Source organism: Physeter macrocephalus, chromosome 20 (assembly GCF_002837175.3).
Source record: "Physeter macrocephalus isolate SW-GA chromosome 20, ASM283717v5, whole genome shotgun sequence".
Taxonomy (NCBI): domain Eukaryota; kingdom Metazoa; phylum Chordata; class Mammalia; order Artiodactyla; family Physeteridae; genus Physeter; species Physeter macrocephalus.
In genome coordinates, this window is record NC_041233.1 from 58,130,618 (window position 1) to 58,143,549 (window position 12,932).

Consider the following 12,932-nt stretch of genomic DNA (forward strand, 5'->3'; position numbering starts at 1 on the left):
GGCCTAAGGCCAGGATAGGCATTTGGTTCCCAGGAACAAAAGTCACACACATCAGGGGCTGCTCTAAGTTGGGGAGGAGGCCATGCCCCCTCCCTTTCTCATGAGAATCTTTTATTTGCCCCAACTGAAGGGTGGGCACGGGGTGTTAAATAAGAACTGGAATAGGTGGGGACGCTGTACAGAGGGGCCCAGGAAGGGGGCTGGTGGGTGGGCAGCAGTTCAGTGCACCTGAGGCTGGGGATGTCCGTGGCAGAGCCCTCCTGGTGGCTCAGGAGGAGGGCCCAGCTTCTCTGCTTCCTGTTCCACCGACTGGCTCCCATATGCACTGTCCTCCTTTACCTCTGCTGGGGGAGTGGGCAAGGACATAGGGAAGAGTCAAGGCCTCAGGCCTCCCACCCTCCAAGCCCAGATCCACCTTTCAGGTAGGGCCCCTTTACCTGTGCTAGGCAGCTTTTCTCGGGTCTCAGGACCCCTCAGCAGCCTCACTCCCTCCTCCAGGCCCATGTCAGACAGGGCATCCAGCAGGCCCGCCAAGTCCCCACCAGCCAGCTGAGAAGAAGGAAGAGGCATGAGACTTGAGTTATGGTTAGGGTGTGGTGTCCCCAAAGAAGCACCAGAGATCTGAGACTGGGGCATGGAGCATGGGATGGGGACCGACTGACCTTGTAACTGCGTAGGAGACTGCCGCTGGGTGAGGCCGTCTTTCGATACGTGTCCACCAGACTGCGCAGACCCAGCCGTTCTGCCAGCTCTGCCCAGCTGCCCTGGGCTCCTGGCCCGTCTAGCAGATGCTCCAGGTTCTGTAGGACTGTATCCTCGAGTGGCATCTCTGGTCCTGAGGGGGACACACACATGACATGTTAGTTGCCCCCTGGAGATGGGCAAAAACACAGCTGAATGCCACCTTTCTCACATGGTAACCTGATAGATAAGGCAGGAAGGGCCACTGGGGGCAATGGACGGAGGACAGGGATGGAGAAAGGGAGACCTCCTTGAGTGGCCCTGAAGGAGAAGAGACCTCTGTGAGCAGGGGTCGGGGGTCTGGCAATGGGTGGGGAGATCTCACCTGCAGGGCTAGGTGGGGTCAGGGGGGGCGCCATGGTGTCCTGAGCAGCATTTAGCAGCAAGGTCTTCACCTGGGGAGACAGCCTCAGCCTTGACTACCTCCCATCACAGTCCTTAAGCCCAGGTACCAGATACTCAGGACCCATCTATAAGCCCAGCTGCCCCATCCCCTGGTACTTCTAGTTCCAGGCTGGCCTCACCTTGCTGCTGCGAGTGAGGTCAAGAGGTGTGTGGCCCCGAAAGCTGCCTCGGGTGTCCCTCTCAGAGCCCTCAGAATCTGAGTCACTACCAGAGGTGGGGGGCGAAGGCAGTGGGCACAGGGGCTCCTCGTTCTCTGCATGGATGTCGGCACCTGGGTGAGGGGATAGTCATGGAGAGGTACAACAGGAGCCCACATTAAGGATGCAAAATGGGGGGACTGGGAGGTCCCCCTTTCCTTCCCCCCCAGCCCTGTTCATATGCCCCTGAGAGTGAGACTGACCAGCCTTCAGAAGGAGACGGGTGAGGGTCGGGGATCCCAGTCCAGCTGCCAGGTGTAGGGGCGTGTTTCCCGCAAAGGTACGGGCATTCACGTTGGCCCGGAGCTGTGGGGTGCAAAGGAGTGGTTGATCACAGCACCGACTGATTGTCCCTCCGCCACACCCTCCCCGTCCCTAGTCCCTCCACACCCTTGCTCCATGCCTTCCACAATCCTCAGTCCCACCTTGGTGACCAAATGGGTGACCAACCCCAGCTCCTCCATTTCTGTGGCTAGATGCAGGGCTGTTCGGCCCCCCTGCCGCTCTGCAGCCTCCACTTCAGCCCCGTTGTCCACCAGCAGATCCAGGCACTCGGGGCTTCGGGCACGGACCGCCAGGTGTACTGGGTACAGCCCTAGTGACACAGGATGCTCAGCTTGCAGCTATGCCCCCAATGTGACCCCTTGACCATCTGACCTCGATGCCTCATGTCCACTACAGGCACTCACCAGGTACCCTCCCTGGTCCCCACCCTTGCCCGCTGGTCCAGGTGATGAACTCACCTTCGAAGTCTGGCACGTGCAACAGCTGGGGCATGCTGGGAACCCCACTCCGCAGCAGGGTGCGCAGCAGGTCGGGGGCACTGGCACGTGCCCGGAGTGCCAGGTGCACGGCTGAGTCTCCATGCCGATCCAGCAGTGCTGGATCTGCGCCCACCTGCAGCAGGAAGCTCACCACGCTGGTCTGCCCGGTGATCACTGCCAGATGCAGGGGCGTCTGGGGAGGCAGGCAGAGTGAACCAGGCCTGCTCCTGGCCTAGATCCACCTGACTTCCAACCCCTATCCCGTCACCAATAGATGCCCCTCACCTGGTGCAGGTGGTTGGTGAGATTAACAACGCCGAGGTGCGGGGCGTGGTAGATGACGTGGGCTATTTGCTCAATGACGCTGGTCTGCCCGTGGATGATGGCCAAATGCAGCGGCCTGGGGGTTGGGGAGTGAGACTCTGGCCTAGCAAGCCCAGCAACTCAGCATCCTTCACTCTCAAAACCCCGCCACCTCCACAATCTCTCTCCTTCGGCCCTGTCCAGCCCAGACATCTCCAAGGACATCGCTGCACCTGAACTTAATACTTCCGAGCACCTTTTGCCTTAAGTACGTACTATTATTGTGCCCCTTTAAAACTGAAGTGTGCAGAGATTAAGTATCTTGGACATAACTACAGCATAGCGAGGCCAGGCTTGAAACCGGGTCTGTCCAACTCCAGAGCCCTGGCTCTTTTTAAGTCTCTTTCCCGCCCAGCACCCCACGACCTTCCACCCGCGCCAAGGCCAGGACCCCGCCCGCCCGGCCGCCCGCCCTCCCACCTACGTGTCTCCGTTCTCGTCCTGCGCGGTCAGCAGGTGGCGCTGTCCCGCCAGCAGCGCGCGCGCGTCTGCTGTGACGCCGTAGTCGAGCAAGGCTCGGGCGCTGCGCTGCGCCAGGCCGAAGAGGCGCGCGTTGTATTCCCGGGCTGGGGGCGACAGGGGGTGTGGGCGTGGGCTAGGTCCCCACCCGCAGCGTCCCGACCGCCCGGATTCCCGAGGCCATACCTCGATGCAGCAGCTCTGGGGCCTGCTGTTCGCGCTGGAGGGTCCCGGAGGGGGCGCTCGGCTCTGCTGCTTCCTCCCCAGCATCCACGCTAGGCGCCTCGGAGGCCATCTGCGCCCCGCCCCCGCCTCCCGGGTAGCAGCCCATTGGGGCCGCACCGGACTGGTAGGGGCTGTAGGCCAAGGAGGAGGAGAAAAAGCCGAGGCTGCCACCTGTGGACACAGGCAGGACTGTGGGGAGGGGGCACCAGGAGGACTCTTCCAGATTTCTTCCCCCACAACTTTTCTCCCCTTTACCCCTCCCTCATTCATTCCCCTTCCTGCCACCAGCACTCACCTCCTCCTCCAGCTCCTCCATAACCCCCAGCCGGGCCCCCAGAGCCTCCACCCATGTGGGAGCCACCCCCAAAGGGCTGGGAGAAGGTGGGCAAGGCTTTCCTCCGCTTCCGCTGCACCTCCTCCTTGTCTGGGGGGAGAGGCAAATGAGATGTTAAAACCCCAACTCACGCCTTGCCTCAAGAGCCCTGTCCCATGTTTGGTAATGGCCTTTCCCCTGAAAGCCCTCAGGCTGGCTCCTAGGGTCACCTCTTCCTGGGACCTTCCCTACTCCTGATTTGACTCATGGGTCCCCTGATCTAGTTCTTGGGACCCTCCAGCCAAGCCCCCACCCTCCAGCCCCCGTGGGATCTTCAGCCCAGCTCCACCTTCCACCAGAGGATAATAGGTGAACTGTTTGGAGTCAGAGACATCCCCCCCACGCTTGCGTTTCAGTTGCAGGAACACGGTTACAGGACGCTCAATCTTCATCTTGTGATAGGGAGGTGTCCGGAACACAATGGCATACTAGGGGGAAGGAGAACATAAGGTGTATTAAGGCCTTGGCCTAGTTTGGGCCCAGGCCCAGCCCTGGCCCTAGGGTACCTGTTTGTGAACATCTGTGGGAGAGAAGTCCCCGAAGGCCTGCCATCCATTCTCATCATCCTCGTAGAACCGAACCTCAATGTCATCTACAGGGGAAATTGAAGTTTGGCCACAGCTCCTAGTAGAATCTCCAGGGCCATTTGTCCTGAAGCTGTCCCGGTCCCCAAGCTTGATACCCAACATCCCTAGCTCCCAGCCTAGGCTCCAGCCTCACCTTTCTGCACCTTGTCACAAAGCAGATAAACCTCATCTCCACCCCGCACAGAGCCAGCTGTCTTGTCCATTCGAGAAATCTTCAGGTTTGAGGCTCCAGGAGACTCTATGGAGATGGGATATCAATTACTTGAGAGGATATAATAGCCATGGTCCCAATTATGGAGCCAGGGGCTTTGTATTATCTGAACAACCCCAAGAGGTACAGGAACTGCCAGTATCTTCATTTACTCAAGATGGAAGCCATACTCAGAGAGGGGAAACGACTTGCTCAAGATCACTCAGCTCATACATGATGGGGCCAAGTTCAAACTCAGGCCTATCTGACTCCACAGTTCAAGGTTGCCCTCCATGCTCCCTCTGGCACCCAGGCCCCAGGTGATCAGGATACTCACTGCTGTCATGGATGGGCTGAGAGATAACTGGCTTCAGGGGCAGAGAGAAGGAGCCATCACTGGCTCGAAGGAAGGCAGAAAAGCGCAGCCGCACAATGCTCAGATCCATCACCTTCTTTAGTTCCTTGGCCTCCTGCTCCAGCTCCCGACGCTCAGCCTCTGGGCAGCGGGCACACGTGTGACCCCTGGACTCCTCCTCCTTCTCTACTCCTTCCATGACCACCTCCCATGACTCCCTCCATCTCCTCCATACCCGTAAGGCCCTGGGGCCTGGAGCGAAGCCGCTGTCTCTGAAGTTTTTGTATCATAATCTCCATCATGTTCTTCTTGGTCACATGCAGGACACCCAGGTTGTTAAATCTGGGTAGGGGAGGGGAGGAGTCAGAGGCAGGCAGTTCTTTCCTCCTGAGGCACCCTCCCCACTGCCAGGGCTCAGCTCAGCCTTATTTCCTCTAGGAAGCTTTTCTAGTTTTCACTTGGGGCCTTGGGTTCTAGGGCCAACCAGGGTCTCTCCCCTTGGTCAGATGCTAAGCTCACAGAGGTGGGCTGGGGCCTAGAACTGGCAAGCAATGAGGGGGCACGCCAGTGGGGACCAGGGGTAGGGGGCACCTACTGGGCAGTCATGTCCTTGGGCCCCACAGACACTGCGCAGACCCCCAGCTCGGAGCATTGCTTGCCCACCAAACTGTGGGCGTGAGCACGAGGCGGGTCACTGTGTGTTACCAGGTCCACCTCGATCTTGGCTGGTCCCTCGTAGTTACAGATCTGTGAGGGGTGAGGGCTGTCAGTAATGCCCATGAACACACTGTCCACTAGCCCACCCTCCAGCACTTTCCTGGCTCACCTTGACAGTGGGATAAGTCTTCCGACCCTTCTCGCTGGAGGCACCTGGCAGTCCCCCGTGGGAAGGGCCTTCACAGCCATATCGAAATCGGAAGCCTCGCTGAAGGTGCCAGGGCACAGGGACATTGTGACCAGGAGAGACACCACCCCCCCATCCCCCCCAGCTAGCAGTGACCATAATGACTGGATGTGTGTATCCTGAATCACAACCATACCACTGTGATCATCAGCAGCTAACCATCCCAACCCGAAGTGTGTCTGTGTCAGTTACCCTCCCTGTGGCCACCCAGCTGCAACTACCCCACTCGCCCCCAAAGCTGAAGCCATCCCACACTATCCCTTCCACTCGCTCACCTGCTTAGGCTGTTCCACGATCACCAGGTAGGGGCCATCAGCTGGGGACAGAGGGGCCTTGCTGAGCCAGGATCTCTGAGCCCATTCCCAAGGCAGAGGGCACATGCTCCTCCCTTCCCCTCCCTCCAAGACAAGGGGAGGTCAGGGGACTTACTAACCTGTCTCTGGGGCTGGCTCCTTGGGCTCCACAATGGACGGGTTGAATTTGAAATCATCATATTCAATGATGCCATCCAGACCCTAGTTTGGAGACAGACTGGGGTGGCAGCTGATTCTGAGCCACCCCCAGAGCCCTCCACCTCTCAGCTCTGTAAGCCCTCAGTAATGACTCCCTCTCCTCCCCAGGCCCATATGAAAGCTCCTACTGTAAGCAGTTTGTAGACAGACTGACTGACAGGCAGGGAGAGATAATCTGAGGACATTACAGGTGTCGGGGAGTAGATGGCACTCCGAAAGACGGGCAGACAAGCAGACAGGCACGGGGGGGCAGACGGCCGGCTTTGGGGCCAGGCGGCGTGACTCACTGGGTCGTAGCAACTGTCCATGTCTCTGGGCTAGGCCCGGCTCTGTCCCGTAGCTTCGGCGGGTCCTGTTCCCCAGAGTTTCAGGCGCCCGCCTTAGGTGGGGAGGAGTGGCGGGGGGTAGGGAGAGACAGATCAGGACGGGAGTTGGGGGAAGAGGGGGGCCCAAATTTGGGGGAGGGTCCGATCTCCTCCAGCTACCCGTCCGGGTGTGGCGGGCAAGATCCGGTGGAGGGCGAAATCTGGAGCTGGGCTGGGCCGGGCCGGGGAAGGGGCAGGAAAGTTAGAACAGCTTAGGAAAGTCCCGAAAATACCACGGGGAGGCGGGGCCGGAGGGGGCGGGCCTGGAAATGACGTCGATGGCCACGCCCCCGAGGCGGGAGGGGCGCGAGGTCTTCTCGCTGGCCTGCGGGCGCCCGCAGCATCTCTACAAGCAGAGGAGCCAGACCCAGAGAAGGCCCCGCGGGGTTGGGGGCCACCTCCTCCCTCCAGAGCAGGCGCCAGGGACTGGAGGGTCTTTCAAGGCCGGGGGAGGCTACTAGTCCGGGGCCAGGCCCGCCTCCCGTCCCCTTCCCCTCCCCCGTCCTGGAGCAACCTCGGGATTTTCTACTCCGAGAGAGGCCACGGCTGATTCACCCGGGGGGTTTTGGGGGGATATTCCTACTGTAAGAAGGCCTCCTCCCCGACGGCCTGTAGGCGGGGGCTCTTCCCAGTCGGGGGCCCCGGGGTTCTGCCCCGAGAACCGGTCTCTGGGGCCACGGGGCGGCGGGAGGAAAGGTGTCTCCTCCTTGGGATGGGTTCCTGTATTCCCTCTTCCCGAAACATCTGTACAGCCGTTGATTCCCACACCGCACCTGCTTTGGGGGCCCACGCCCCCCCCACAGTCCCATAGCCGTGTGTAATGCATGTATGTGTCTGCATCACAGGTGTACAAGTGTGTTTCGGCCCATGTGTTTGTGTGTGCATGGTGTGAACATGCGTGTACAGGTGAGCGTCCTTAAACTAATCAGTGTGGACACATGTCTGAGCATGTATGTAAGGGCACAGGTGAACATATCTTTGAGTTTCTGCGTGAAGGGTATGGGTCCTGGCACCTGTGCACGGGTGAGTGTGTTTTGCGTGTGCATGTGTGTGCGAGTCTGAGTGCATGGACGACCCTGTGCACCCGCCGTCATATGTGTAGATGTACGTACGGGGATATTGTACAGGGATATTGATGTGTATCCGCGTGTCTTGTTCGTGTGCGTGCTCTCTGGAGTGTGCAGATGCCGCTCTTAAGCTCTGGGGCTCGGTCAGCTAAGGGCCCTCCTCCTGCCCTTCCCGGCGTCCCGCCACCCAGGGGTCTGAACCCAGCCACTCACCGCGGCGGCGGCTCCGGTTCCGGATTCTCTCTTTGCCCGACCCACCTCGGACGGGTCGCGACACCTCTCCAACCACCAGGACTCCAGCCGGGAAAGCCCCTTTTCGGCCCCCGGGAGGGGGGAATTCCCGTGACGTTTCCGTGCGTCACTCGCCATGCCCTTTTTTATTGGCTGAAAGTTTAAGTCCCGGACTCGCGCAACCAATCGGGAGTGACTGAGGCAGCCTTTAGAGGAGAAATATTCGCGCAGCGCGGGAAGCAGGAGTGAGAATGACTCTCAGTTAGGCGCTGCCTCTAGCCTGGGGACCAGTCCTCTGCGGGATCCGCTGACCGAGTGCCATTCCCCAGTCGAAGGACCCGGCTCCAGTCTCTTCACCCACCCAAGCCTGTCCCAGCCGGCTGGCAGCCCCCGCTGCTGCTCGGCTTTATGGTGCGCCTAATGCTTGGCCACTTCTGAAGCCGAGGAACCCCAAGGGGAAGCTGGTTTGTCTCAGCCCTCTGGTCCCCCGCCCGGAGCGGGGCCCCTCTGCCGGGAAGACTTAGGGGAAGAGGAAGGAAGTTGATCTTGCAGTCGGTTCCAGAGTGCCATCTGGTGGCCCCTCTGGAGCCGCGAGGAGACTCCGTAATCCTCTCTTAATCAGTCTTCCCTGGAAGAGACAATCTGTACCTAAAACTTGTTCTATAAATGGCAGGTTAACAGCTGGCCAGGCTTTCAGACCTGAACTCAGGTCTGCGCAGCGTAAGGGAAATGAGTTATTTGGGAGACTCAGGCCTTGCTCATCGATCACGGAGGTTTGGAATACTAGAATGGAAAAGGCATCCAAAATTAATAGTTCAAACTTTCTCCGATGTAGGAGATTGCCTTTTATACAGTTTCCAATGTCCGCTTCGACCCTTCTAGTGGCAGCAAGGTCAGTACAGAATTTCACAAAGTACTGAACTCCGAGGCTGGACATTTCTGGTTGGTAGAATTTCTTTTTAGGAGGTGCCATGAGTAATCTCCATTCTTGGAGGCGTCCTCCCTTTGGCTCACCGAGGTAGAACACAGGCTGTTGTTTCAGATCTTTCCTGCAACTTGCCCCTGACCTTAATAATGGAATTACAGGCCTGCAGTAGCTCTGCGTAAAGGGAGACTATTATGGCCCTTGATTTGGGCTATTTCCTGTCACTTCCCCCTCTTCATGTTGCCTGCAAGTGGAATGTGCCAGATACTGTGTTAAGATACTTTAGTATAAATTCTTATTCTTCCTCCCAGCAGCACTAGGAGGTAAATATTACCTTTACTGATAAAGAAATTAAGGCTCAGAGAGGTGAAGTAAGACAACCAAATACACAGCTAGAAAGGGACAGAGTGAGAATCAAACCCAGTCTCTTAACTCTAGGACAAAGCTCTTTCGCCTAAATTTGTATAAAACAAAGCAGGCCTTTCCACCGCACTGTGGGCCTCCAGATAATTTGTCAAAATCCAGGGATATTGTCTACTACATTCCCCCGGTAAATCAGACCCAAAACCGTTAAATTAAAATGGAATGAGGTTAGATTGGTGTACTACAACTTAGTGAACCTGTGCTGGTTACCATTGATTACAACTGTCCTTTCAAAGTGCTCATAAACCAACAGCTGAAATTGGCATGAACACTTCTAGTCTCCAAAATGTCTCTAAAAGCAACCCTAGGGGTTGAGCTATTCTTTTGTATTTTATTTATTTATTTATTGGCTGCGTTGGGTCTTCCGTTGCTGCGCGCGGGCTTTCTCTAGTTGCAGGGAGCGGGGGCTACTCTCTGTTGCTGTGCAAGGGCTTCTCATTGCGGTGGCTTCTCTTGTTGTGGAGCACAGGCTCTAGGCACGCAGGCTTCAGTAGTTGTGGCACATGGGCTTCAGTAATTGTGGCTCACGGGCTCAAGGGCTCAGGCTCAGTAGTTGTGGCACGCGGGCTTGGTTGCTCCGCGGCATGTGGGATCTTCCCGGACCAGGGCTCGAACCCATGTCCCCTGCATTGGCAGGCAAATTCTTAACCACTGTGCCACCAGGGAAGCCCAAGGGGTTGAGCTATTCTAATTATAAGATTCTGAGCTGTAATTTCTTTCTATTTATTTATTTATTTGTTTGTTTGTTTATTTTTGGCTGCATTGGGTCTTCGTTGCTGCACGCAGGCTTTCTCTAGTTGCAGTGAGCAGGGGCTACTCTTCGTTGCAGTGCACAGGCTTCTCATTGCAGTGGCTTCTCTTGTGGAGCATGGGCTCTAGGTGCACAGGCTTCAGTAGTTGTGGTGCACAGGCTTAGTTGCTCCGTGGCATGTGGGATCTTCCCGGACCAGGGCTTGAACCCATGTCCCCTGCACTGGCAGGTGGATTCTTAACCACTGCGCCACCAGGGAAGCTGTAGTTTATCTGAAGATTTAAAAAAAGAAAAACCTTTATCATAGAAAGTTTCAAACATATATAGTGGAGAAAATAGTATAATGAATCCCCATGTACTCATCAGTCAGCTCCAACAATTCCCAGTGTTGGCCTGGAGATTTTAACTGACTCAAAGTTTATTGTTAGTTGCTATAGCCTCATCTATCTGGACTTAAGAAACCTCTTCATTGTTTGTTTCACTAATTTCCAACCTAATGATTATCTCTGTTTCTGTACGCAGGCCTAGCACTACTGCTGGCCCAGAAGACAGGCACCATAAATTCACTCCATTCATTCACCAATAAATAGGGAGGGCCTATTCTAGAAATCAGTGTCCCTGTTTGAAGACAAAAATCAAATGGTTGTATAACATGTCAATTGGTGATAAGTGCTACAGAGAAAAATAAAGTAGCAAGAATATAGAGAGTGACAAGGGTTTTCTGTGTAGCAGTCAGGGAAGTCTTCTGTGATGAGGTAACATTTGAACAGTGACTTGAAAAAAGTGAGGGGGTGAGTTATGTGGATATCTGAGGGAAGAGCATTCCAGGTGGAGGCACCAGTAGTGTAAAGGTCTGATACAAATGCGTTTGGTATATTTGAGGACCAGCAAGAAGATTAGTTAGGTAGGTGAGAAAAAGTAAGAACTTTGGATTTTATGCTGAATGAGATGGAAATCCATTTGAGGGTTTTGGGCAGTGGAGTGAAAATGATATGACATGCGTTAAAAGTATCCATTTCGCTGCTGTGTGGAGAGTAAAGGGTAGAGAGTATGGGACTAGAATGAAGGAGGGAGACCAGTAGTCCAATAGATGGTTTCTTAGACTTCGGTGGTAGTGGGTGAGGGTGGGAGAAGTAGTCACATTCTAGATAGATTTGAAAGACAGAAGCAACAAGACTTGCTGAGGGATTGGGTGTGGGATATGGGTGGTGGGGTGTGGGCATTGGTACAAGAACCTAGAAGAGATGAGGGGTAGTTGTACATAAAGTCAGAGTGATGGATGGTATTTAAAGTTTCGACAGGGAACATCACCCCACGATTGAATGTGGAGAAAAGAAGTTGACAAGCACTGAGCCCTGGGGCATTCTTTTTTTTTTTTTTTTTGGCAGCATTGGGTCTTCGCTGTTGCGCGCGGGCTTTCTCTAGTTGCAGCGATTAGGGGCTACTCTTCGTTGCGGTGCACTGGCTTATCATTGCGGTGGCTTCTCTTCTTGAGGAGCACGGGCTCTACATGCACGGGCTTCAGTAGTTGTGGCGCATGGGCTCAATAGTTGTAGCACGCAGGCTCTGTAGTTGTGGCTCGCGGGCTTAGTTGCTCTGCAGCATGTGGGATCTTCCAGGACCAGGGCTTGGACCTGTGTCCCCTGCACTGGCAGGCGGATTCTTAACCACTGTGCCCCACCACTACTACTTTTGAGCTGAGGAAGTGTCATAGGAAAGACCATGCGGTTTAGAGTGAGACAGACCTGAGTTTGAATCCCAGCTCCCTAACTTCCCAGGAATTTGGCCTCTCTGAACTTGTTGCCTCATCTGTAAGAGGAGTAAATACCTCTACAAGGTTGGGTAAGCAGTGCACTTAATATTACATATACTGCTGTTCCAACAATGTCACTTCTCCATGTTAGGGTCTTAAAAGTCTCTAGCTTTTGGGCTTCCCTGGTGGCGCAGTGGTTGAGAGTCCGCTTGCCGATGCAGGGGACACGGGTTCATGCCCCGGTCCGGGAAGATCCCACATTCCGCGGAGCGGCTGGGCCCGTGAGCCATGGCCGCTGAGCCTGCACGTCCGGAGCCCGTGCTCCGCAACGGGAGAGGCCACAACAGTGAGAGGCCCACGTACCGCCAAAAAAAAAAAAAAAAAAAAAAAGCCTCTAGCTTTCCTCTGGACTTTTTGAAATCTGCTATCCTAGAGTTCTTATAGGAGACATCATTAAGACCAGCATTTCCCTTCAGATTATTCTATTACTTTCCCACAAGTTTTGTCACTTCCACATCAGCCATTCTTTGTTGGTCAGAATTAAGGCCTGAATATTAGTTCTTCTTGTAGTTTCCCTTGCCTGACAGAGACAACACTGTCAACAACACAAGTCACGTATGTGTCAGTTAATCTTTCTATAACAGAATGAGACTTCTGACAAATGTTTTTCTTTGCTTGCCAGCGGGGAAGGGTTCAGTTTGTAATTACTCCAGCTTCTTTCCTAATATTTGCAGACCGAGGGATACAGACTTTTCATATTCCTTTGTTCATAGGATGGCCTTCAGATTTCTATACAGTAGTCAATGTTGTTTCCCCCATAGGGAAACAGAAGCTTCTGAAGGCAGAGCTGTGGGGCTCAGAAGGGAGAACAGAGATATTATAGCTGAAGCCAATAGCCCTAGTGTTAACCTGACTGTAGTTCCGGGCTGTTCTGCACTAATACAGAAATGTGCAAAGGAGGAGTGCAGTCTTACTCCTAATTTTCCCAGGGTCAAGGCTTCTAGTTAGTGTGGAAAGCAGGCATGGTCTGGACTACTTGCAGAAGGAAGGGAAGAGGGAGAAACTAGTGTAAGAGCTGCAGGACTCATGTCAGTATTGTTCCACATCAGGCTGTTTCCATTTCCAAAGCACCCGAGGGAGGCACTTACAGACATCCAGACCCAGCAACATCCACGTGGTTGTGCTGAGCAAAGGGTAGCCCAACGTGCTGAACGATTATATAGACACCTGGGCCCAATGAAGAGGTGAGTGCCCCTAACTCTCCATGAGGGAAGCCAGCTGGTAGTACAGCAGGTACCACTCTCTGCCCTCCCTTCCCCCGGGGGAAGAGACCATGGTGAAG

General features: G+C 55.1%; 2 protein-coding genes across 5 annotated transcripts in view; both read right to left on the minus strand.

The window, feature by feature from the left end:
* Positions 1-59: 59 nt before the first annotated feature.
* NFKB2 (nuclear factor kappa B subunit 2) lies at positions 60-8,287 on the minus strand. Of its 4 annotated transcripts, XM_028481657.2 has the most exons (23): positions 7,721-8,287; positions 6,363-6,454; positions 5,997-6,078; positions 5,839-5,879; positions 5,486-5,584; positions 5,255-5,406; positions 4,895-5,001; positions 4,642-4,800; positions 4,248-4,352; positions 4,034-4,119; positions 3,817-3,955; positions 3,450-3,578; positions 3,116-3,325; positions 2,895-3,036; positions 2,393-2,507; positions 2,087-2,300; positions 1,769-1,938; positions 1,547-1,649; positions 1,266-1,417; positions 1,067-1,136; positions 663-835; positions 438-549; positions 60-344 (listed from the first exon to the last, which is right to left on the minus strand). In XM_028481657.2, exons 2-23 carry the CDS (start codon positions 6,381-6,383, stop codon positions 220-222), a joined length of 2,706 nt encoding a protein of 901 aa, XP_028337458.1. In that variant the 5' UTR covers positions 6,384-6,454; positions 7,721-8,287; the 3' UTR covers positions 60-219. The 4 variants fall into 4 exon arrangements, 3 of the variants coding, with proteins under 3 accessions (XP_028337458.1, XP_007126942.1, XP_028337459.1); XM_007126880.4 differs by lacking the exon at positions 7,721-8,287 and having other exon boundaries at positions 60-341; positions 6,363-6,822; XM_028481658.2 differs by lacking the exon at positions 7,721-8,287 and having other exon boundaries at positions 3,877-3,955; positions 6,363-6,817.
* Positions 8,288-9,838: 1,551 nt separating this feature from the next.
* Positions 9,839-12,932, minus strand: part of GBF1 (golgi brefeldin A resistant guanine nucleotide exchange factor 1) — a 111,407-nt gene continuing 108,313 nt past the window's right edge. The window contains exon 41 of the mRNA XM_055081205.1: positions 9,839-10,109. Coding sequence (XP_054937180.1) covers positions 9,999-10,109 — 111 coding nt within the window. The 3' untranslated portion in view covers positions 9,839-9,998. The remainder of the gene's footprint in view (positions 10,110-12,932) is intronic.

Excerpts from the sequence above, each read along its gene's own strand:
- NFKB2 (XM_028481657.2), bottom strand. The coding sequence starts at position 6,383 with ATGGACAGTTGCTACGACCCA. Across the intron at positions 3,579-3,816 it reads CTATTATCCTCTGGTGGAAG|ACAAGGAGGAGGTGCAGCGG; the intron begins GTGGAGCTGGGC and ends CTCTCCCCCCAG. Across the intron at positions 2,508-2,894 it reads CAGGACGAGAACGGAGACAC|GCCGCTGCATTTGGCCATCA; the intron begins GTAGGTGGGAGG and ends CCCAACCCCCAG.